Genomic DNA, 26,134 nt, shown 5'->3' with positions numbered 1-26,134 from the left:
GGGAAGAGCACAGTCCAGGCATCTCTGACCTGCCCGAATGCCTCTGTGCTACATTCATTTACCTGCTTACAAGTCACACTAACTTTACTTGGCTCTGTGAGATCTTTGGGAAGTAAGAATTTACTTTTTCTCAAGGCTTTTACCTGAAGAAAAGTGTTTTTTTTCCCCCAGAGTGTGACCACTAAATTGAATGCTGGAGCTGAAAGTTACAACTCTGAAATCAAGATCTTTATATTTGAAATGTCTTTTTTTTGAGACAGAGTCTCGCTCTGTCACCCAGGCTGGAGTGCAATGGCACAATCTTGGCTCACTGCAACCTCCACCTCCTGGGTTCAAGTGATTCTTCTGCCTCAGCCTCCCGAGTAGCTAGGAATACAGGCGCCTGCCACCACGCCCAGCTAATTTTTTATATTTTTGGTGGAGATGGGGTTTCACCATGTTGGCCAGGCTGATCTAGAACTCCTGACCTCAAGTGATCCACTTGCCTAGGCCTCCCAAAGTGCTGGGATTATAAGTGTAAGCCACTGCGCTGAGCTATATTTGAAATTTTTTATCCTTCAGTGAAATGTTAATAAAAACAGTTTTTTTGAGTGGCCATTTAAGATTTAAAAACCAGGATATAATCAGCTAGACTTTTGCCAACTCACAGGCACCTACTGAGTAAAGAGCATGGTGCCCGATGGCCTGCAGAATCCGCATAGCCCAGAGTCTGGCTGGCTACCCCCATCCCAGGGAGACTTGCTACACTTATTTTAATTGCTGGCTCTGCAGTCAGAGATAATCAAAAAGCCCGTCCTTTCTGCAGCTTCCTGAGGCTCCTTGCGTGGTGAGATTATTACGGTGACATTTTTCTTTTGTTTGTATGTATTCCCAAGGAACATGTACTATTTTACTTTTTAAATGTTAGAGTTGGTGACATCTTACACGCTTATTTTGGTCCTAATTTTAATTCTAAAAACTCTAGTGTTTCATGGTTAAGTATTGTAATAGGTGAGTATATGTTTGGTTTATTGGGTTATATGGAGATGATCAAGCTCATATAAAAACAAATAAAATAGTGTGTGTATATATATGTATGTGTGTATATATATGTGTATGTACATATATATGATTATATATGCACCTCAACCAGTAATTATACTGCCTTTTTCATTCAAATGTTATCTTTACCATGGCAAGTCTTGATTTTTAAACAGCTTTTTTTTCCTTCTTTTTTTTTTGAGAAGGATCTCGTCTGTCACCTAGGCTGGAGTACAGTGGCACGATCATGGTTCACTGCAGCTTTGACCTCCAGGGCTCAAGCAATCCTCTCGCCATAGTCCCTCCAGTAACTGGGATTACAGGCACATGCTACCATGCCTGGTTAATTTTTGTAGTTTTTGTAGAGACAGGGTTTTGCCACGTTGCCCAGGCTGGTCTTGAACTCCTGGGCTCAAGTGATCTGCCCCCACCTTAGCCTCCCAAACTGCTGGGATTATTGGTGTGAGCCACTGTGCTTGGCCTGGAGCTTTTTTAAAAAACAAGTGTTACAGAATACCTCTTTATTATTTTTTCATTTAGCTAATTGGTATAATAAGCCATACAATATATATTTAAGTAATAAAATAGTAATACATCCTTGCAATCATTTTAGCATATCTCTTTATAAGTAACTAGTTTCCTTATTCACTACCGGTTTCTGCCATCCACAATTTTCTCAATCCTGAAATCGTATCTTTGACATGTGGGCAATTTCTCTGTTTTTACATGCTTGAGAATGTCTGTATTCGGCATAGTCACACATCACTGACAACTGGTATGGTAGAGAACAATTTTTTTTTTCCCTTTAAATAGACATCTTACCAAGCACATCTTTGTGCTGTGAAGAGAACATTCAAATTTTCTTGGCTTTTGCTATTTTCCAGGCGTCCAACAGTTTCTTCTGTTTGTTTATAGCATTCTTCAGTTCAAAAATTCTTCCTCCAGAAACCCCTTGGCTCCTTTTGGAGTAAATTCAATGTAAGAAACTGAAGGAAATTTTAGGAAATTTCAGATTGTTCTCAACATGATTCAAGAGAACATTTTATTTTTAAAACTTTATTAGAGCAAAGAATGGTGAGAAGGACTGTGTAGTTCTGGAAGCTTGCTGTGTATTGGATTATTATTGTTTTTTCTTATTTATGTGTCTACTAAATTTTCCACTATGAACCTACATATATATTTTATTATATCAATTCCAGCTATCTGAAATATGAGGAATTTCAATTTTAATTAGGTATTTTTTTAGATAAAAATGTTTTCATCTTTTTTCATTGGTTATTATATTTCTGTATGTTATTTTTTAGAAACATCTATTGTTCATAAATTAGATTTCTGGGTTTTAAAAAGTTCTGTTTTCATCTTCTGTTTCCACTGGGTTGGGGATGATTTTTTTTCAGTTTGTCTTCTAATTCAGTAATTCCTTTTCCCATGGTCTCTAAGTCACATACCTGTGACTGTTGGTCAAAAGGTTGGACCCATTATCTCCTTACTGCCCTTCTTACCATTCATTGCTCTCCTAGAAAGTTTCAAAGATACAATGTTCTCTTGAATCATGTAGAGAACAGGTGTAATTTTCTAGAATTTCTTTACATTGAATTTATTTCAAAAGAAGCCAATCTCTATGAATTTTCTTAGTGTTTCTTTTTATTTGAACCGCAGAATACTTTTTATATGAAATGAGTGATAACTTATTTCAATGCAAAGAATGTAACAACAAATAATTTTCCTGACCAAATAACCAGTGGCGTTTCCTCCAAGGAATACCTGTATCAAGCAACCCGTGGATCCTCCTACAGAGGAATGGATAATCAAAATAGAGCATATACATAGTAGGGAATACTATTCAGACTTAAAAAGGGAGGAAATTCTGGCACACGCGGCAACATGGTTGAACCTTGAAGATATTATGTTCACTGAAATAAGCCAGGAACAAAAGGGCAAACACTGTATGATTCCTCCTACATGAGGTGCCTAGTGTGGTCAAATTCCTAGAGACAGGAAGTAGGATGGTGGCTGCCAAGGGCTCTGAGGATGGGGGGAATGAGGAGTTGGTGTTTAATGGGGACGAATTTCAGTTTGGGAAGATGAAAAGTTCTGGAGATGGATGGTGATGATGGTTGGACAACAATGTGAATGCATGCAGTGTCACTGAGCTCTATATGCTGAAAAATGGTTATGATGGTAAATTTTGTTATGTATATTTTACCACAATTAAAAATTTAAAAAAAACCACAAAAATAACCATGTAAATCTACTATGCCCAGCCATTAGAAGGCACAGTTTACTCAAATTTGTATTTGTAGGTACACGCAAAGAAAAAAATAAGCTTAAAAACAAAACAAAACAAAACAAAACAAAACAGCGAGATTCTTTTTTCAGAATGAGACAGGGAAAAGAAAGAAAGAAGAAGGAAGGAACCGGGCATGGTGGCGTATGCCTGTAATCCCAGCACTTTGGGAGGCCAAGGCAGGAGGATCACTTGAGATCAGGAGTTTGAGACGAGCCTGGCCAACAGAGAAACCCCGTCTTGACTAAAATACAAAATTCAGGTAGGAGAATCACTTGAACCCAAGAGGCAGAGGTTGCAGTGAGCCCAGATCAAGCCACTGCACTCCAGCCTGGGCGACAGAGGGAGACTCTATCTCAAAAAGAAAAAAAAAAAGGAAAAGGCAGAACGACACTGAAGTCCACTGGCAGCACCGCAGAGTTCACTGTGATGCCTGCAGCGACTCCCAGTGCCCTCAGTCTGCTTTGCCTCCATCTCTTCCTGCTGCAGGTTTCGGGCATCTTAACAACATTATAATCATCAGAAATTCCTCTCCATTTCTGGCCTGAGCACTGTCTTCGTCTCTGGTTTTAATTAAATCATGGGGTTCAGTATTGATTGGTTTTGTCTTTTCTGTTTATTATTCCCATAGGAATGGCTGTGGGGTTGATGGGTAGACTAAACAGGCATCTATATCACTTGATGGATGTCTGATCCCTGCTCTGGAAAAGGAGGGATGTGGCAACTGTTTTAGCACTCTTATATTAGCACATGCCAACATTCTTTCCCTTTGCATCAAGGACTAAATTGTGACACTACAAGTTAGAGCATCTAGATAAAGCCAGACCAGTCATGAGAAGAGAGAAAAGAGAATATTTTTAAAAAGATAACGAGCTTTTTCCTTGTAAAAAAAAAATTAAAAAAATTATAGATGTTAAAATAGTTAACAGAGAAAACACAAAAACCCACAATCCCACTATTTTGATAATACCTGTGATATTTTTTAGAAAAGAAATCTATTGTTAGAAAACATAAACAAGTTTAAAAAAGGAACATGACTCTTTGTTAGTAAATATAAACAGATGAAAAAGAAAAGGCACAGAATGATAAGTGAGATCCTGCACACCCCACCTCCACATAATCCTCAAAGGTAGTCACTGTTACTCATTTCTTGTTATCCTTTCCTAGAAATAATTTTTCTAACTATTAATTAAAAACTACATCAATGGGGTAATATTAAAAGCACTGCTCTGAGCCTTGCTTTTGCACTTCATAAAACATACTGAGGCCGGGCTCGGTGGCTCACGCCTGTAATCCCAGCACTTTGGGAGGCCAAGATGGGTGGATCACCTGAGGTCAGAAGTTCGAGACCAGACTGGCCAACATGGTGAAACCCCATCTCTACTAAAAATGCAAAAAAATTAGCTGGTCGTGGTGGTGGTCACCTGTAATCCCAGCTACTCAGGAGGTTGAAGCAGGAGAATCACTTGAACCAGGGAGGAGGAGGTTGCAGTGAGCCAAGATTGTGCCATTGCACTCCAGCCTGGGCAACAAGAATGAAACTCTGTCTCGGCCGGGCGCGGTGGCTCAAGCCTGTAATCCCAGCACTTTGGGAGGCCGAGACGGGCGGATCACGAGGTCAGGAGATCGAGACCATCCTGGCTAACACGGTGAAACCCCGTCTCTACTAAAAAAGTACAAAAACTAGCCGGGCGAGGTGGCGGGCGCCTGTAGTCCCAGCTACTCGGGAGGCTGAGCCAGGAGAATGGCGTAAACCCGGGAGGCGGAGCTTGCAGTGAGCAGAGATCCGGCCACCGCACTCCAGCCTGGGTGACAGAGCGAGACTCCGTCTCAAAAAAAAAAAAAAAAAAAAGAATGAAACTCTGTCTCAAAAGAAAACAAAACAAAATCCACCATCAGCAAAAAATGTATTGAGAACCTTTCCCCGTAATCGCTATCTGCTCCCCTGCTGCTCTTGCCCTTGGGGTGTATTATCCAGTCTCCCTAATGGAGACACTGACTTTCCTGTGGTTGCTGTTCCCACAATGCAGTGATGAATAATTTTGTCTATATATCCCAAATAGCTTTTGCAAATATGCCCAAGAGAAATTTTGATAAATTCGATAAATTTTGCTAAACTGCCTTGAAAAAAATGGGCCCAATATTGTACACGTGCTTTTTCTACTCTCTCATCATCCCTGGGTACCGTAAAACTTTTGAATTTTTGCTTTCTGATTGGAGCATTTTAAAAAATAGCCTTTCGTTTATTTTATAGCAGTTTTAGGTCCACAGTAAAACTGAGCAGAAAGCACAGCATTCCCATATATGCCCTATCCCCACACATGCACAGCCTCCCCCACTACCAATGTTCCACTCAAGAGTGGTATGTTTGTCACACTTGATGAGCCTACCCTGGCACATCGTTATTACCCAAGTGCATACTTTCCATCAGAGGTTACTCTTCGTGTTGTATATTCTGTGGGTTTTGAAAAATGTGTAATAATATGTTGCCACCATCATAGTATCATACAGAAGAGTTTCACTGCCCTAAAAATCCTTTGTGCTCCTCCTATACATCCCTCCCTCCCCACTAAATCTTCACAACCACTGATCTTTTTTACTGTCTCCTTATGTTTGGAAGGTCATATAGATGAATTGTAAAATTATGTAGCCTTTCAGATTGGCTTCTTTCACTTAGTAATATGCAGCTAAGATTTCTTCAGGTCTTTTTATAGCTTGGCAGCTCATTTTTTTTTAGTACTGAATAATAATCCATTGTTTGGATGTAGCACAATTTATCTGCTTGCCTGCTGAAGGATATCTTGCTTCCAAGATGCCTCCAAGTTTTGACAATTATGGATAGAGCTGCTGTAAACATGTGCAGATGTTTGTATGGACATAAGTTTTCAACTCTTTTGGGTAAGTACCAAGGAGCGAGATTGCTGAATCATATGGTAAGGGTATGTTTAGTTTTGTAATAAACAAGCAAACTGTCTTCCAAAGTAGCTGTACCACTTTGCATTTCCACCAGCAATGAATAAGAGTTCCTGTTGCTCCATATCCTTGACAGAATTTTGTGTTGGGCATCTTTTCATATGCTAATTTTCCATTCGTATATCTTTGGTGAGATATCTATCCTGGTCTTTCGCCCCCTTTTTAAAAATTGGCTTGTTTGCTTTCTCATTGTTGACTTTCATGAGTTCTTGGTACGTTGTGAATGCTAGCCCTTTATCAAATATGTATTTTGCAAATATTTTCTTCCAGTCTGTAATTTGTCTTCTCATTCTCTTGATGGAACATCTTTTGTGTGTTTATTGGTCATTGCATTTCCCCCCCTAAAAACCGACTTTAGGTTCTGGCCCATTTTTCAGATAGCTTGTCTTTTCTTTAATGATATAATTAGTTCATTTTGCTCTTAAAAGCTTAAGCTGTATCAGATTTATCTATCCTTCCATCATTTGAAAGACCTCACCTGTGAACTCATCCATTTTGTTTTGTTTTAGGGAAAGTTAACATTTCCTTTTGTCTATTCTGTGCTAAGCTCCTTGCCTCTAATCCCTGAGAAGTCAACATTTGGACCCTGCTGCAGAGAAAGAAGAGAAAAGCCTTTTGTTTAAGACATCTCCATTCAATTTTCATGTCCTCTTTTTTCTAGGTCACTGGATATATTCATGTCAAGACTCATCATATGAATATATTTATTTTGATGTGTTCATTCACAATTTCTAGGTCACGTAGTAAATGCCTAGGTAGTAAGTAAGAACATTCCAGCTTTCATAGTGCTGCCAAAGATTAAGGTGTTCTCTCCCAAAAGGGCAAAGGTAGACTTTTAACCGTACCAAGACTGTCAAATTGTCTCTTTATTTTATTTTATTTTTTTTGAGACAGAGTTTCACTCACTCTTGTAGCCCAGGCTGGAGTGCAATGGCACGATCTTGGCTCACTGCAACCTCCGCCTCCTAAGTTCAAGCGATTCTCCTGCCTCAGCCTCCTGACTAGCTGGGATTACAGGCACATGCCACCACACCCGGTTAATTTTGTATTTTTAGTAGAGATGGGGTTTCTCCATGTTGGTCAGGCTGGTCTCGAACTCCTGATCTCAGGTAATCTGCCTGCCTTGGCCTCCCAAAGTGCTGGGATTTCAGGTGTGAGCCACTGTGCCTGGCCCTAAATTTTTTCTGTATGTCAGCAAAGAGTGACATTGATATTTCCTATGACAGAAGTCCATTATCTTTCTGGAGCCATGAACCCTGTTTATCTGATGAGTGCCTTTGATCCATTCTCTAGGAGCATGTGCAAATGTGTCCATGAAACACCAGTGCTTCATAGATGTCCTGACCCCAATTTCAGAATGTGGCTCTTACAAACATAGAAAGGATTTCCACTTTCCATTAGGATTTCCATTTCCACTTTCCATAAATTTCTTCTAATGTCGTTTCTACAGAAAATGCAACTTGGAGAGAAGGTTTAGAACCAACTATTGAGGATCACAGAATGTGATTTGGTGTTTTGCTTCTTAGAGTCCAGAAAGGAAGGATGTAAACCACCCACCCCTGCACTATGGCAGCTGAACCATGGCTGCTGGGAAAGGTGTTTCAGAAAACAGTATCTCCAGAATGGAGACCCCAGAATGCCTCTTTAGTGTGAGGTCTGGACCTCTTCCCCTCAAACTGCACAGATTCCTTAAGGTTGGGCTAGGATAGACTCTAAACTTCCAAGATGCCTCTTTGAGAGGTTAGAGATTGTAAGCAGGGCCGGGGTAAGTTATCTAGAGAGAGGATGCCCAATCCCTTCCCTTTCTTTCTGTTCTAGAAGGGCAAGTCCATATGATGATGCCTTGCCCAAAAAGCAAGTGTACAAATGTCCCCGCTGCTTTAGTCTGATCAAAACCTGAAGGGACTTTTGCAGGAGACACATTTATGAATAACATGCCACTATATTCTGGGTTAAATATGCTTACGAGAAATAAAGGCTTGATCAGAAATCATGGCTGTTGTGTGTGCATATTTCAGTTGACTCCTTCTGGAAAACCCTGCATCATATTCTGGGCCTGCCCATAATTGGTCCTTACAAAGTACCCTGTATTGTCCACCTCCAGAGGCATGGAATAGTGCTGTGTCATTGCCTGTTTTCTTGTCTGTCTCCCCGCTACACACTTGCCCCTATCTTAGGCAGGTGGCTTGATGAACATGGGTATTTGTCTTGTTTAGTTTTACATGCCTAATGGTTAGCCCCAAGGAGCTTACTGACAAATATTTACTAAGTACATAAATGAAATTGAAGCTACAGGCTACATGAAGATGCCCAGAATAACTGTTCCAAGCAGACCTCCATGGTTGAGGGACAGAGTGTTGCATGGACTGGAGAGGTGGGAGCAGAAGGGCTGAGGAGGTGGAAACAGGTTCTGGGGAAAGAAGATTAGAGGCAAGAGGCTTTGAGCATTAGAAAACAATTTGCCAGATGAGCAGTGAGAAAAAAATGTGATGTGAATTCTCAGCTAGAAGAAATTATACATTATGTTGATATCTAACCATCAACTTCTATCACCCTTGGAAACTCCTTTTCTATTCCACCTTTGACTTTTGAGAAAGGAGACAAAGTTTAACAGTTAACAGTAGTCAGAAGATCTTATAAGAAAAACCCCTGAAAAAGTCATTCTAAGTTAAACAGTACAATATTCTATTTTTTATTTATTCCCTTCATAAATGTCTGTTAGCCTTTTCTTAGAGGAGAATTTAAGAAAGCATTTTGATTTGTAGGAGCTATAGATCAAATGATACAGATAAAACACAATAAATGTAATCTTGAGTGCTTGAGCTAGAATTACATACATGATTTATTTACATGCAAAGGATCAATGCTGCCCAGACATTTACTAGAGGGTTTTAGATCACAAGGGCTCAAGATCATTTATGATAAAGCTGAGGTGTCTTCCAAATTAATTGACTTGTGTCTAACAATTCTGGGTAGCTGGTCCCATCAGTTGGCAACCTGTGGATTCCCTTTGCTACTAACGTGGTTGAAGTATTTTCCAGGACATTTTATAACCCATAGCAGCTGGTCCTTACTTGCTTTATTATGATTTGAAATATTTTTTGAAATATCTACTTTTAAAATCCCCAAGAAAAATATTACTATAGCCAAAGGTAATAACCTAGACTTTGGGGAAGGGAGGGTATTCATCAATTATTTGTCCACTGCAGGAGACTCAGACTGATGTGGGGGAAAATCTTGTCCCTATTTTAGAGTGCTAATTTACCCTATATTGGTGGGGAAATGTCCTGTTGAGTTGCCTTTTTTTTTTTTTAGAGGATAGTGTCAGCACTTTGCTCAGGGGATCTGACAAAGTCAATGAATCTGTAAACATGAACTAGTGAAAAGATAGTTTAAGTTTGTTCTTTTTTCTTTGTCCTTTTTTTTTTTTGAGATGGAGTCTCGCTCTGTCACCCAGGCTGGAGTGCAGCGGTGTGATCTTGGCTCACTGCAACCTCTGCCTCACAGTTCAAGTGATCCTTGTGCCCCAGTCTCCCAAGTAGCTAGGATCGCAGACGTGCACCACCATGCCTGGCTAATATTATTTTATTTTTTATTTTTTTATAGAGATGGAGTTTTGTCATGTTGGCCAGACTTGTCTTGAACTCCTGGCCGCATGTGATACACTCACCTTGGCCTCCCAAAGTGCTAGGATTACAAGTGTGAGCCACTGCACCCAGCTGTTCTTTGTTCTCTGGCAAAGAACTTTACTTTGAATGTTATGCTGTTCAGTTATTATCAAAAGCTTGGTTGCAGACGCACTAGATTAACATGGAGGAAGAAGGAGAGGACTTCCCTATGTTTCCTTCCAACTTCTCATTGAAAGAGTCAGAAGATAAAAAGTATGAAGTAAATAAATAAACAATAGCAATCTGAGGTGAGAATAAGAATAATCCAGTGTAACATAATCCTTGATGGGATTTCCACATATTTTAATGCTGATAAAGACAAAATAAAAAATACATCTTCAACTATACATGACCCAGCCTCTAAACTGAGAGAAGTCTCTACTCCAGAGTAGATGGTCCCGCACGGGGTCCTCTACACTGCCCTGCATGTCCTCAGCCTGCCCTGCATGCTGGTAGCCTTTCCCGATTGCTTGGACTCTGCCAGAGTCATTCCTCAGCTACCTATTTTCTGTATCTGAAGGCTGCAGTCCCAGGCCTCAGCATGGGTGGGGAGGAGGCCCACTGTACCGCCAGGTGAACGCTGTGCAGGGAGGGTCTCATAAACCAGGTGTGGGAGCAGTATGCTCGGGACTCTCACTTAGCTGGCTCACATCAACAGCTTCAGACTGCATCAGAGTCTCTGGCACTGTAAGAGAACCAGCAGGCAAAGGGAGGGCCCCCACTCCCTCCAGCAGCCCCTACAGATGACGCCGGCTGGGTGCCCGAGAGTGGGAAGAGGAGGATGTGAAAACTCACTGTCAGGTCCAGACCCGGCAGAGCAGCCTGGTTATTTTCAGTGGACTGTGTGTTGGGCTGAGGAGTTTACCCACCCTGTCTTTGGCAAACTGTAGGGATGGGCTGGTTTCTGTTTTTTGATGTATAATCAGAGAAAGAAAAATATATCATGGGGCTTATTTAAGAAGACTGTAATGGTAATGCACAAGGGGGAGTTAGCAAGGGCCAGAATAAGGAGAGGAAGAGCTTGCCTTTGACAGTGATTTTCTACAGAAAATAAAAGAAAGATACGAAATATCATAGGTGCTCCCAATAAGACACAAAAAGTATGAAAAACAGGAGGATACATAGGGACAAGAAGTCCCATGTTCTTCAAACCTAAGACAACTAGGTTCCTTCCCTGTCGGCCTGAGCCAATTCTCACCCCATGCCTTTGTACAGGCCATCCCTTCTGCTGGCCTTGCCTGTCTGTCTTCAAGGCATGGCCAAGGCCCTCTCATGGTGCCTGCCTCAGGCCACGCCCCCTCCTCCCGCAGTCAGCACAGCTGCTGCAGGTGCCTGGTCATGGGTTTCTCTACACACCAGCACAGCACACTCCAGTACTGGAGACTTTACACAGTATTATAATTTATAATGGAGTAACTGTGAGTTCTCAGTGACAGGGCTTATATTTCATCTATCTCTATAAGCACATCCATCATAGTTTCTGATATACAATAAATGAGAGCCCTAGCAAGACAAGAGCAGAAGACAACCTCTTTTTAAACAAGGACCCCAACAGTTGCCCATGGGACAAAGACAAAGATGAGAGGGAACAAGACAATGAGAAGAAGAACTGATGCATCGTGAGACCATACAATGCTCAGAAAGTTAAAGCACTTTCTGAGTGCTTTAAAACACCAAAGGAGCATGTGACAGCTTGTTCCTCCTTTTCAAAGAATGGTAGGTTTAGTGTAATGTCACAAACCAACTCAGTGACTTTTGGGATGTGACATAATGGTAATACACAGTAACTCTTCATAAGGGATGAATGCAGCAGCAGCAATCCTCAACCTAGAAGTTGACACTCCAAGTTTATTAACAAATTGATTTAGGGAAACGTCACAGCATTTCCCCTTAGAAACAGTGTGTTCAAGTCCTCAGACCAGACTGCAAAGGCTTATTTAACCCGGAAGGTTGCTAGATTATACCCAAACTGAGCTGGGTTGCAAAAAGTGTAAGTGAAATGTGGTTCTGCTCCATCACCATAGAGCCAAATGATCACTTAACCAGAATGATAGTTCCTGCCTCTCCACAGACGTGCTGGGCATCGACTAGAGTAATGTGTGAGAAACAGCTTTGAGAAGTGTGCCATGCTATCAAACAAAGGGGGCTCCTCCTAGTGTGGCTCCTATGAAACCTAACTGCCCATGAAAATACAGTTTTGTGGGATAGTGTGTGCTGCCTTCTGCCCCGGGACTCCAGGGACTCATTTTCACCATGACAACGGGAGCCCAGGATTTCTCTCTTTGTCCCTGGTGGCACAGGGGCTATGCGATCGAGCTCTCACATGCTTGGGGAATAAAAGTTGTCTGCAGGATGTACATTCAAGTGTCAACCCAAGTGTCTACTGATTTGTGTGAGAAAATCATTAAGGAGATAAAAATCAGGATGACAGCAATATGTCAAAATATTTCAAGATGCCAAAGTTTGAAGTATGAGCAGCAGCAGCTCACGTGGAATGACAAAGGTGAGGTCAGGGCAGTAGCAATCAGGCACCTGCTGAACCTTATGTCAACAGTGTGATGGAAGCATCTCATTTCCTCTTCTGAGGTACAAGCCTTTGTTTCTGGTGATGGCAGCCCTTGGGGAGCATATGCTTGTTGACAATTTATCCTGCCCTAAGGGGCTGTACATCATACTTTAGAGGCCATTTTCTGGGCAGTTGGCCTCTTGCTTAATTTTAAGCCTACATTGCACAACACTGTGATGATGTACGTCACACTTTGCACTGGTCCGAGCAGCAGGTGAACATCTGGAGTCTCCAGCAGGCTGAGTTCGGAGAAGTCAAATGCTCTAGGGAGCTTTATTTAAATAAGAAAAAGTGCTTCAGGTAAGAATTTGTCTGAATTCCAGGGCTGGCCAACACACCCAGAGTATCATTCCAGAGCAGAAGAAGGTGAGGAACTCCTCTCCCCTCCGAGCCTTGAGCCAACAGGCCAGTCCCGTCAGTGGGCACGGCCAATCCCTGCTGAGGGATCCTTGTGTCTGCCTCATTCAGTGACCTGCTGTGCAGTGGCAAGAGGCCAGGCCTGCAGTGGAAGGGTTTTCCCTAATTGGCTTCACTCCACTTCCTGCCTCCTTCCTTCTCTGCCTGTTGTGTGTTCAATGCCTTCCTGCTCTGTCTCCCTAGCTTCTGGTTCACCTTTTCTTTTCTGCCTCAATGTAGCTGTCCCTAAGCTACCTTGACTTAGTTGTCCCTCCAGCCTCAATGATTGGCTAACAGGTATCAGGATCTGTCTGGTTTTAGGGGGTACCCTCTTTTGAGGGATGCCCAAACAAACGGGCCTGGAAGAGAGGTTCTGGCACTCTGAGGACACCTCCCTAGATTCTCACACTTAACTGCTGTCCCAGACAGACAGGAATCATGTTCCGATCTGCATGGCCAGTGAGGGAAAAACACCAAAGCCATCAAAAGCACATGTGCCTCTCCCTCTCTTCCCATTGCACCTCCCACTGAGTTCCCGGACGGTAAACCCAGTTCAGTGTCCAGCCAGGCTTTGGGGCTCGGGCATGCTTACCTTACTGCTTACTACCAAGGCCTCAATCAGCTCAACTTTAGGATGCTGTAGAACTGATTTGCAAAGCAGCAAAGTGGAATATTTTTTGGAGTGAAAGTCCTTTCTGAATCATTCATATTTGATGTCAAATACTTTCTCTCTCTCTCTCTTTTTTTTTTTTTGAAACGGAGTTTCACTCTTGTTGCCCAGGCTGGAGTGCAGTGGTGCGATCTCTGCTCACTGCACCCGGGTTCAAGTGATTCTTCTGCCTTAGCTTCCCAAGTAGCTGGGATTGTAGGCACTCGCTACCATGCCTGGCTAATTTTGTATTTTTAATAGAGACAGGGTTTCACCATGTTGGCCAGGCTGGTCTTAAACTCCTGACCTCAAGTGATCTGCCTGCCTGGGGCCTCCCAAAGTGTTGGGATTACAGGTGTGAGCCACTGGGCCTGGACTGTTTTTTTTTTTAACGTTAAAAAAGAAGAGTCTTTTTCACTTCCACTAGCATGACAAAGTCCCCCACTGGTTTCTGTCCAGCCTCCCCAGTTGGTCATTTTAAATTTATGTGAAAAGGAAAAGGAAAAGGAATGCCATTTCTCAGTGCATTTCAGCCTAATCAGATGTATTAAGAACTAAGAGAGAAGCACTACAAGGATAAAAACTGGATTGTAATTAGGAAAGATGGCATCTATTACCATAGGCCTGAGCAAAGTCACACAGCAGGGAACAAAAGATGTGACTTAAATCCTGGATCTGCAATGAGTTCTGTGACCTGAGATAGATTATTTAGGCTCCTTGGCCACTGTCCTCATTTATACACAGAGAAGGGTGAGAGATTCTGGTCTTTCCGGGCCTATCACGTTATAATTCTATGACTAAAATCAACCTGAGGCAATAAATCCCACTTCATTAATTTATTTACAAGCCTAAAAGAAATAAAAACATAAGAAAATATCAATATTTAAAACCAAACAATTAAAAAATGTGATCCAAAGAAAAGGCTTCTTCGCTGTGATTGCACATGTCTCTGTTAGAAACGTTTGGCCATCTAAGGAAAATACAGAAGCTTGGCTCCTCCCTAACACACAAGTGTAGCATGAGCTTTAATAAGGTCGACTATGGATCTCATTCCTCTTGACTATTTTGAGGTGTCTCTCCATTTATTCATAATCAATCTATCAGTATATCTCCATATGTGTGTATGTACATGTACACACACACACACACACACACACACAAAATAGGCAAGTGAAGAAAGACCAGAGTTAGGTGTAACCGCAGACGGAGAAATGAGACTTACAGGAGCTGCCGAGTTTTTGACCGTGACACTGGGGGTGGTTGCTCGCAGGGCCCCACTCACTCCATGGTAGTATTTGAAGCAGATCTTAGTTTCAGCTGAAAGACAAACAAAAAACGAGACTGAGAAGTAGGGTATAACCCAGGGAGAGGCAGCTATGGCCACAGAGGACATCTCTAAGAACTGCAACCTAATTCCCCCCACGAGCAAGCCAGGCCACACTCGACAATGATGCTCCTCATGTGGCTTCAAGGACAGGTCTGACTTCTTCCTAAAACTGTGACATGAAAAATTGTTTTGGCCTTAACATTTTGTATCCAAATTAAGTCCATTATTTGGACTTCTCAGGATCCATCCGACCCCATTAGAGGTCATTGATTTTAAACCCTTAGTTCTAAGATGTTCTGAGACAGCCTACCACCTGTCTGTTCCTTCTGTAATGTCCTATTATTCAATTCATTGTGATTAATATCTTGGCAATTTGCAGAAATACTTTGAGAAGTTATTGAAGTACATGGGAGGGAGGCATATTTTCTAAACTCCTATACCCATCGATGATAATGCACCACAATTTGTTTTCCTTCAAAGTTCTATAGATGTAGCTGGCAGTGGTGGCACGCATATGTAGTTCCCAGCTACTTGGGAGGCTGAGGCAGGAGGATCGCTTGAGCCCAGGAGTTTAAGGCTACAGAGAGTTATAATCACATCAGTGGACTCCAGCCTGGGTAACAGGGTGAGACTCCATTTCAAAAAAAAAAAAAAGTTCTATAGATGTTTAGCAGAATACAAAGAGTTTAGGGGGATCACACTGGGTTTGAATTTCAGCTCTGTTATTTATAATCTGTGAGACAATGGATAAGTCCCTGTACCCCCTGTTAAAAGAGGACTTCATAAGATGTTGGTTAAGCAAATAAAAGTGCTTAGATTCAATTAAGTGCTCAGTAAGTGTCAGTGATTGTGATGATGTGATGACTAAATGACAATAACATGAGTCCTTTTCCTTCTGGCATTTGGTTCTGTAGAGGATAAGATCTGTAGCCAACATGAGTTTAGTTCATTTGAAGGTGACTTGCTTTCCCCAATTCACTGTTTATAGGATTTGTTTTCTTAAAATTAAAAAAAATTACCAGGCTTTGTCTTGGTCCCTTATATTTTGTTTGAAACAATATGAGAAATCTCCAATTTGAGATCTTTTCTCTCAAATATGAAAATTTGCCATCAAGTATCATATTAAAAATAATGTCTACAATTTTTTTAGCATGCATTTAAAATGTACTCAGAATGGAAAATACAAAAAATGAAGATAAGTATAAATGAAATAACAATTTTCTGAGATTTTTACATAATTGAGAGTATAAACTAAGAATAATACATTTTGCTTTTTAAAAAAGTTGACATTATGAAATAAGCATGGCCAACTATCATTAAAAACTCCTCAAATAACATTACTTATTATGTAGAACAACTGTATAGATTTACACATTGCAAATATTTCCTATATTTGGAAATTCAGGCTTTTCTCTGAAAACCAATTACTTTTTACAAATTATTTTTTAAGTTCAAATTTTCTCCCTAGGACAATGGAGCAAAAATCGCTAGATACCTACCTGACATCCATTCTACCTTTCCTCATTAATAACAGAATCTCAATTTTATTTTGAGTGATAATGTCCAGCTAAAGTACTATATTTTGCAGCCTTCCTGGCAGATAACACCTATGCATTTACCATTAGGATTTCTGTTATATGTAGCTAAACCTAAACCTAACTGATATGTAAAGGTTTCCTCAGTGCTATAGATATGAATATAGCAGTAGTCTTCCTTAGGCTAAAAGATACGGGCCGGGCGTGGTGGCTCACGCCTGTAATCCCAACACTTTGGGAGGCCGAAGTGGGTGGATCGTTTGTGGTCAGGAGTTTGAGACCAGCCTGGCCAACATGGTGAAACCTCATCTCTACTAAAAATACAAAAATTAGCTGTGCGTGGTGGTGCACTCCTGCAATTCCAGCTACTCGGGAGGCTGAAGCAGGAGAATTGCTGGAGCCCGGAAGGTGGAGGTTGCAGTGAGCCAAGATCACGCCATTGCACTCCAGCCTGGACAACAGAGCAAGATTCAGTCTCAAAAAAAAAAAAAGAATATTTTAGGGATCCTCCCTGCTTGTGGCCAAATTGCTTTCCAAATAATACTTTATATTTCTATGAGGAAATGTGAGTCTGACCATCTCATAGAATCCATGTTAGCACTGAATATCATCACTTAAAAACAGGCTTAAAATAGAATCCGATTATTATTTTTACTTCATTTATTTGATTATTAGTAGGATTAAACTTTTTCATCAAGTTTTAATTAGCTATTTAAATTTTTTTTGAAGTCATTGAATTGAATTGCAGTTGTTCAGATTTTCCATTGCCTGGATGATGCCTGGATGCTTATCAGTCCCTTTGTTAGTGGACGTGTTCTTACTTCAGATATGCCTATACTTTGAGTTTCCTTCCTGAGTTATTTTCTCTACAGTTCTTTCACATGTCTGTTGATTGTCTTTTCAAGCTCTTGGTGGACAATCTTATAACCCAGTTCTGTACTTATTCTCCAAGACACCTCAACGTTGTCCCCATGTTAGGTCTACACATCTGGATCCAACACTGTGTTGGCCTGAGAGGCAAGTTTCCTGTAAGTCAGGGATCAGGGAAGGACTCTGAATAAAGCAGTGAGCCATCCATCTAGTTAATCACAATGAGTTGGTGTTGCCTAGTCCAGGAGTTACTCTGCTTGTAGGTGCCGGTGGGATCAGCATGGAGGGGCCAAATGGCCTCACCTTCAGCTCAGTTGGGTGGAAGGGACTTTTAGGTACCAGGGATCCCAAATGGGCAGTACTAGATTTCCATTTAAATAAAAAATTATTTCAATGCCTTTGAGCAAAAAGGTCAGGGAAATGATATACAATCCTGCATTGAACCCTATTGCTAGATGAGCAGATCAGTGCATATTTTGAGCCAAGAATTCATGGAACCCTTCAAACTCTGTACTCTTCTTTGTTTCTTCCATTTTTAGTTTTTTTTGATACATAATAGATGTACATATTTTCAGGATACATGTGATGATTGAATACATTCATATAATTTGTAGAGATCAAATCAATGTAATTGGGATGTACATCATCTTAATTATTTGTCTTTTTTGTGCTAGAGACATTTGAATTATTCTCTTCTAGCCATTTTGAAACATATGATAATTATTATAAATTATAGTCACTCTACTGATCCATCAAACACTAGATTTTATTTCTTCTATCAAACTGTATATTTGTACCCATTAATCAATCTCTATTCATCTTCTTCTTCCTTCTACCTTTCTTGGTCTCTGGTAACCACCAATCTATTCTCAATCTCCATGAAATCCACTTTTTTAGCTCCCACATATGAATGAAAACATGCAATATTTATCTTTCTGTGCTTGGCTTATTTCACTCAACATAATGACCTCCAGTTCCATCCGTGTTACTGCAAATGACAGAATTTCATTCTTTTTATGGCTGAATAATATTACATACCACATTTTCTTTATCCACTCATCTATTAATGGGCACTTAGGTTGATTTCATATTTTGGCTGTTGTGAACAGTACTGCAATAAACATGGGAGTGCGGATATCTCTTCGATATATTGACTTCCTTTCTTTTGGCTATATACCCTGTAATGGAATTGCTGGGTCATATGGTGGTTCTTTTTTTAGTTTTTTGAGGAATCTGTCAGATTTTCACAGTGGCTGTACTAATTTACATTCCCACCAGCAGTGTACGAGGGTTCCCCTTTCTCTGTGTTCTCACCGGTATTTGTTACTACCTGTCTTGTTTTAATTGGGGTGAATGATAACTCATTGTGGTTTTGATTTGCATTTCCCTGATGATTACTGATGTTGAGCATTTTTTTTCATACACCTGTTGGCCATTTGTCTGTCTTCTTTTAAGAAATGTCTATTCACATCTTTTGTCCACTTAAAAATCAGGTTGTTTTTTGCTCTTGAGTTGTTTAAGCTTCTTGTAATTTTGGTTATTAATTCCTTATCAGACAGACAGTTTGCAAATATTTTCTCCCATTCTTTGGCTTATCTCTTCACTTTGTTGATTGTTTCCTTTGCAGTGCAGGAGACTTTCAGCTTGATATAATCCTATCTGTCAACCGTTGCTTTGGTTGCCTGTGATTTTTAGGTCTAACACAAAGAAATCTTTGCCCGGACCAATGTCCTGGAGAGTTTCCCCAATATTTTCTTCTAGTAGTTTCAGTTTTAGGTCTTAGATTTAGGCCTTTAATCCATTTTGTTGTAATTTCTGTGTATGATGAGCAATAGGGGTCTAGTTTCATTCTTCTGCATATGGATTTCCAGTTTTCCCAGCATTATTTATTGAAGAGACTAATCTTTCCCCATTGTATGTTCTTGGCACCTTTGTTGAAAATGAGTTGGCTGCAAATGCCTGGATTTATTTCTGGGTCCTCTATTATTATATGTTCCATTGGTCTATGTGTCTGTTTTTTGCCACTACCATGCTGATTTGGTTACTACAGTTTTGTAGCATATTTTGAAGTCAGGTAGTATGATGCCTCCACTTTTGTTCTTTTTCGCTCAGAATTGCTTTGGCTATCCAGGGTCTTTTGTGGATCCATATACATTTTAGGATTAGTTTTTCTATTTCTGTGAAGAATATCATTGATATTTTGGTAGTAATTGCATTGAGTCTGTAAATTGCTTTGGGTAGAACTGTCATTTTAGTCATAGTAATTCTTTCAATACATAAGCATGGAATATCTTTCTATTTTTAAATGTTTACTTCAATGTCTTTCAACAGTGTTTTACAGTTTTCCATTGCTCGTTAAATTGATGCCTAGGTATTTTACATCCTTTGTGGCTATTGTAAATGGGATTGCTTTCTAGATTTCTTTTTTCAGATTGTTTGCTGTTGGCATATATACATGACTTTTACATGTTTATTTTGTATCCTGCACCTTTGCTAAATTTGCTTATCAGTTCTAACAATTTTTGGTGGAATCTTTTTTTTTTAATATAAAATCATGTCATATTTGAACAAGTCTACTTTACCTTCTTCCTTTCCAATTTGGATGCCCTTTATTTCTTTCTCTTGCCTAATCACTCTGGCCAGAACTTCTAGTACTATATTGAGTAAAAATGGTGAAAGTGTGTATCTTTGTCTTGTTCCAGATCTTAGAAGAAAGGCTTTCATTTTTTTCTCCATTCAGTGCTATGTTAGTTATGGGTTTGTCACACATGGTCTTCATTATTTTGAGGTATGTTCCTTCTATACCCAGTTTGTTGAGGGTTTTTATCATAAAAGGACGTGAATTTTGTCAAATGCTTTTTCAGCATTTATTGAAATGATCATATGGTTTTGTTCTTGATTCTGGGTTAATGTGATGTATGACATTTATTGATTTGTATATGATGAATCATCCTTGCATCCCTGTGATGCATCCCACTTGATCGTGGTGAATACTCTTTTTAATGTGTTGTTGAATTAGGTTTGCTAGTGTTTTGTTGAGGACTTTTGTATCTATGTTAATCAGTGATACTGGCCTGTAGTTTCCTTTTTTGTTGTTGTTGTGCCCTTGTCTGGCTTTGGTACCAGGATAATGCTGGCCTTGTAGAATGAGTTTGGAAGAATTCCTTCCTCTTCAATTTTTTTGAAGAGTTGAAGCAGAATTGGTGTTCATTCTTCTTTAAATATTTGGTAGAATCCAGCAATGAAGTCATCGGGTCCTGAAGTTTTCTCTGAAGGGAGACTTTTTATTATGGCTTCAGTCTTATTATTCATTATTGGTTTGTTGCAGTTTTTTATTTCTTCATGGTTCACTCTTGGTAGGATGTATGTACTTGGGAATTTATCCATTTTTTCTAGGTTTTCCAATTTGTTGGTGTATGGTTGTCCGTAATAGTCGCTAATGATCTTTTGTATTTCTGAGGTCTCAGTTGTTATGTCTCCTTTTTTTTTCTTATATGATTTATTTGAGTCTCCTGTCTTTTTTTCTTAGCTATTCTAGCTTTGTTTATCCTTTCAAAAAAACTGAGTCTTCATTTTGTTGATCTTTTGTATTTTTGAAGTATCAATTTAATTTATTTCTGCCCTGCTCTTTTTTATTTCTTTTTTCTGCTTATTTTGGGTTTGGGTTGTTCTTGCTTTTCTCGTTCCTTGAGGTACCTCATTAGGCTGTTTACTTAAAGTCTTTCTACTTTTTTGATATAGGTGTTTATTGCTATAAACTTCCCTCTTAGTAATGCTTTTTACTGTATCTCATACATTTTGGTTTGCTGTATTTCTATTTGATTTGTTTCAAAAAATTTTAAAACTTCTTTCTTAATTTCTCCATTAGTTGTTCAGGAGCATGTAGTTTAATTTCCATGTGTTTGTGTAGTTTCTGAAGTTCCTCTTGTTATTGATTTTGTTGTATTCTTTTTGTGTTCAGAGAAGATACCTGATATGATTTCTACTTTTTTGAATTTGTTGACACTTATTTTGTGGCTTAATATACGGTCTATTCTGAAGAATGTTCCATGTGCTGATAAAAAAAAAATGTATCTTCTGCAGCAGTTGAATGAAATGTTCTACAGATGTCAGTTAGGCCATGTGGTCAGTGTGTAGTTTACTTACAACATTTCCTTGTTGGAATGATACAGGCATTATGGAGAGTGGGGTATCGAAGTCCCCTATTATGATCATATTGTAGTCTATCTCTCATTTTAGATCTATTAATGTTTGCTTTACATATTTGGGAGCTCTGGTGTTTGGTGCATAAATATTTATAATTTTCATAGCCTCTTGCTGCATTGACCCCTTTATCATTATATAGTGACCTACTTTATCTCTTTTTGCAGTCTTTGATTTTTAGTCTATTTTATCTGATGTAAGCATAGCTACTCCTGCCCATTATGGTTTCTAGTTGCATGGAATATCTTTTTCCACCTCTATACTTTCAGTCTATCTGTGTCTTTATAGCTGAAGTGGGTTTCTTTTAGGCAGCATATAGTTGGATCTTGTTTCTTTATTAACTCAGCCACCCTATCCCTTTTAATTAGAGAATTGAGTGTATTTATATTTGTTTTTATTATTGATAAGTAAGGACTGACTACTGCCATTTTGTTGCTTGTTTTCTGTTTTTTTTTTTTTTTTTTTTATGGAGTCTCGCTCCATTGCCAGGCTGGAATGCAGTGGTACGAGCTTGGCTCACTGCAACCTCCACCTCCCGTGTTCAAGTGATTCTCCAGCCTCAGCCTCCTGAGTAGCTGGGACTATAGGTGCGTGCCACCATGCCCAGCTAATTTTTGTATTTTTAGTAGAGACAGGGTTTCACCATGTTGCCCAGGATGGTCTTGATCTCTTGACCTCATGATCTGCCTGCCTCGGCCTCCCAAAGTGCTGGGTTTCAGGCGTGAGCTACTGCGCCTGGCCTCTGATTGGTTTTTAACTGCTCTCTTCCTTTTTTCCATGTTTCCTGTCTTCCTTTGTGGTTAAGTGATTTTCTCTGGTAGTATGTTTTAATTTTTTGCTTTTTATTTTTAGTGAATCTATTATAGGTTTTTGCATTTTGGTTGCCATGAGGCTTACAAAAAAATCTTATAGATGTAACAAGTTATTTTAAGGAGATGACAACTTATCTTAGATCATAAAGAATAGAAACAAAGAACAAATTTTTTTAAAAAGCCTCTATAATTTAATTCCATCCTCCCAGCATTTGAATTTTACGTTGTCTCAATTTACATATTTTTATATTACTTATCTCTTAATAGGTTGCTATAGGTATTATTGTTTTTGATCAATTTGTCTTTTTGGCTTCCTACTAGAGATATGAGTATATTGCACACCATAATTACAGTATTAGAGTATTCTGGGTTTGTCTGTGTACTTGATTTTACCAGTGGATTTTATATCTTCAAATGTTTCCTTTTTACTCATTAGTGTTTTTGTTTTTGTTTTTCAGATTAAAGAACTCTCTTTAGCATTTCTTGTATGATGGGTCTGGTGGTAGTGAATTCTTTTGGGCTTTGTTTCTCTGGGAAAGAATTTATCTCTTTTTCATATTTGAAAGATAACTTTGCTGGATACAGAATTCCTGGGAGGCAGTTTTTTTTTTTTTTTTTTTTTTTGTTTGTTTGTTTGTTTTTCCTTTCAGCACTTCAAAAACGTCATCTCACTCCTTCTTGGTCTGTATGGTTTCCATTAAGAAGTCTGTTGCCTGATGAACTGGAGCTCCTTTATATGTTCTTTGCTTCTATTCTCTTGCTGCTTTTAAGATGCCATCTTTGTCCTTGACCTTTGAAAGTTTGATTATTATATGCCTTGGTATAGCCTTATTTGAGTTGAGTCTGTTTGGTGTTTTCTGATCTTTCTGTATCTGGATGGATATATACCTCTTTCTCAAGTTTTGGAAAGTTTTCTGTTATTATTTCTTTGAATACGTTTTCTACTCCTTGTTGCTCAATTCCTTTCGAACACCAATAATTCTTAGATTTGGTCTTTTGAGGTAATTTTCTATGTCTTGTAGGTGATCTTGGTTCCTTTTTATTGTTTTTTCTTTTTTCTCCTCTGTGTATTTTCAAATAGCCTGTCTTTAAGCTTACTGATTCTTTTCTCTGCTTGATTCAGTCTGCTGTTGAGAACTTGTAATAAATTTTTCACTTCAGCAAATATATTTCTCAGTTCCAAGATTTGTTTTACTTTTTAAATTATTTCAATCTCTTTGTTAAATTTCCTTGATAAATTTCTGAATTGCTTTTTCTGTGTTATCTTGGAGATCACTGAGTTTCTTTAAAGCTGCTATTTTCAGTTCTTAGTCAGAGAGTGCACATATTGTTGTCTCACTGGGGTCAATCGCTAGTTCCTTTCTTTGCCTTCTTGAGGAGGTCATGGTTTTCTGTTTGCTGTTTTTCTTATAGATATACATATGTCTCTTGGCACTGAAGGATTAGTTATTTATTTCCGTCTTCTCTGTCTGACTTTTTTTTTTTTATTATTGGATATGTTTGTGTAGAGATTCTTTGTAATTTACCTGTTGATATCTTTCTTTTTTTCCCCTACTATATATGGTTGCCTCTTTTTTGACACTAGATGGCACGTTAAGCCCAGGTTTGCCTCACTTCTAGTAAACAATCAGATTGCTGCCCATCCTGAATGGAGGAGGTCCCAAAGGGGTTATCCCAGGACTATGGAAAAACTGGCTAAGGGCTCATGCCATGGGGGATCTGTGGAACAAGCTTTCCATGGCATGGTGCTGCTGAACACTCACCCCAATTTAGTGTCTCCTTTGGCTGAGCTACATTGCAGAGTTTCCAGGGGTTGTGGTCTTTCCTCCATGCTTTGTCTATGGTTGCTCTCAGGAATAGTTCTCTCTTTAGGCACTCCCAATGCTTCTTGTGCATTGAGGCAGGGACAAGTCTCCTGCCAGGGAACCCAAAATGATGGGGAAGCTAGTTGTCTACCTCCATTTCACTTTTTCCAGTGTAGAAATCGTGAGCTGGGGAAAAATTTTCCATGTACTTGGTGCCAGGTAGATTGAGGGGAGGGGCATTGTGGATATGGAAGTCTGATTCTCTTACCAACTGCTCAGAGTTTTTTTTCACTGCTTTGTGGTCCTGAGAGCTGTCTTATCCTCATATTTGAGTTCTGTGATATTGCTGATGATCATCTTGGTGCTATACAATTGTTTTAAATTTTCTGTGGGGGGAAGTGAAGCCAGCTTGCTTCTATACTACCTTTTTGGAAATGGACATCATGGCACTCTCCTAAGAAGTTGTTGGCAAAGGTTGTTTTCCTTTTTCTTAAACAGGTATTTTTCTTAAACAAGTATTTTCTTAAACAACAATATGTTCCAGTGTTTAGCAACTTGATTACAAATTGATCTTCCTTTTATTTAACCTAAATATCCCTGTAATTTAAAATGATTTTCCATTCTAGCTCAAAAGAGATATTAAATCATTAAAGTTTTTTCTTATTTAAGAGGGAGCTATGAATGAAAGCCATCCATAAATATTAAAACACATACATCGATAATATATATATTTATATTTTCAAGTTTGGGCAGGGGTGACCATGTCGTTCATGAAGTAAAGCAAAACTGAAGTTTCTACCACTATAAATACGCTTATTTACACACAGATTGCAGCTCTAATCTTTATTTAAAGGCATGTATTCAGAGAGTAAGGATTGTTTCACTTCAGTTTATTATCACTTAAAGAAATGAGAAAATTGCTTCCCTGCCCCCCCACCTTCCTATATTGTTAAGGGATTAGTAGGCCAGCTGTAGCACTTGAGACATCAGTATGCAATGATGATAGGAGACCCGAGTAAGTAAAATGTTCAATTAAGTTTAAAAGCAATGACTTAAAATTGTCTTAAGAGTTAATTAGCACTTACTATGTACCAGGCCATTAATAATATTTTCTAATTTGATCCTCACAAGAATCCTATGAAGTATAGCCAATTATTATTAACCTTCTTTAAAAAAGTGTTTAGCACAATGCTTGGCATATAATCAGTCCTCAGTAAATGTCACCTGTCATTCTTATTTTACATCTAAGGAAAATGAGGTCAAAATTAAGGCCACTTACATAAGGTCACACATATGGTTCATGGCAGACCTAGGATTTAAGCAAACATTAACTCCTTTCTTGGTGATTTATCTCTCAAAAGTTTTTAGTAACTCAAGTTTGCTGACCAGCTAGCAGAAGTAAACTTCCACTTTCAGTAATGATGTACTAGGTAATTCAGAGAACATCTAGAAAAGCTGTTAAAATGTATAAATAATTCTGCCAAAAGTAGGGTTACCAAATCAAATACAGGACACCCAGTTAAAATTGAGTTTCAGATAAATAAGGAATGAATTTTTAGTATAAGCAGGTTTCGATTATTGTATGGAATACACATACACTAAAAATATTATTCATTATTTATTTTAAATTTAATTAGATGTCCTGAAAGTTTTTTCCCCTAGATCTAGAAACCCTAGCCTGAAGGCATCAGAGACCTAGCAAGGCAGTGGAAAATAAAATAATGAGGTCAGGATACAGAAGATGAAAACTCAGAGATAAGTCCAGGATTTGGGGTTGTTTCTCTAGGGGTAAATGTGTTGATTCTAAAAGAAGCATCTGAGAGGCTGAGAAGCTGAAAAGAATGTTTGACAGGTGTGTAGGGTTAAGGGGATAAAACTTAAAAATCTAAAGCCTGTCAAAAAGGAAAGCTCTGATAATTCCCTCACGATTCAAGATGGGACTCTGAATAAGTAAATAGATATATTGTTGAGAAATATACCAGCCTTAGCCCTCCGAATCATCTCAAGCCTTGAAATTCAATTG

General features: G+C 39.1%; 2 protein-coding genes across 8 annotated transcripts in view; one reads left to right on the top strand and one right to left on the bottom strand.

Moving 5' to 3' along the window:
• Positions 1-26,134, top strand: part of PSMA2 (proteasome 20S subunit alpha 2) — a 617,132-nt gene that overhangs the window by 146,088 nt on the left and 444,910 nt on the right. The gene's annotated exons all lie outside the window — the stretch shown is intronic.
• HECW1 (HECT, C2 and WW domain containing E3 ubiquitin protein ligase 1) overlaps positions 1-26,134 on the bottom strand; it is a 456,269-nt gene that overhangs the window by 189,741 nt on the left and 240,394 nt on the right. For all 7 annotated transcript variants that reach the window (XM_050783350.1, XM_050783356.1, XM_050783351.1 and 4 more), the window contains one exon: positions 14,782-14,876. In XM_050783350.1, coding sequence (XP_050639307.1) covers positions 14,782-14,876 — 95 coding nt within the window. The remainder of the gene's footprint in view (positions 1-14,781; positions 14,877-26,134) is intronic.

The sequence above is a fragment of the Macaca thibetana genome, chromosome 3 (genome assembly GCF_024542745.1).
Source record: "Macaca thibetana thibetana isolate TM-01 chromosome 3, ASM2454274v1, whole genome shotgun sequence".
Lineage (NCBI taxonomy): Eukaryota > Metazoa > Chordata > Mammalia > Primates > Cercopithecidae > Macaca > Macaca thibetana.
The sequence above is the reverse complement of the archived record's forward strand: the minus strand, read 5'-3'. Positions and strand labels throughout refer to the sequence as shown.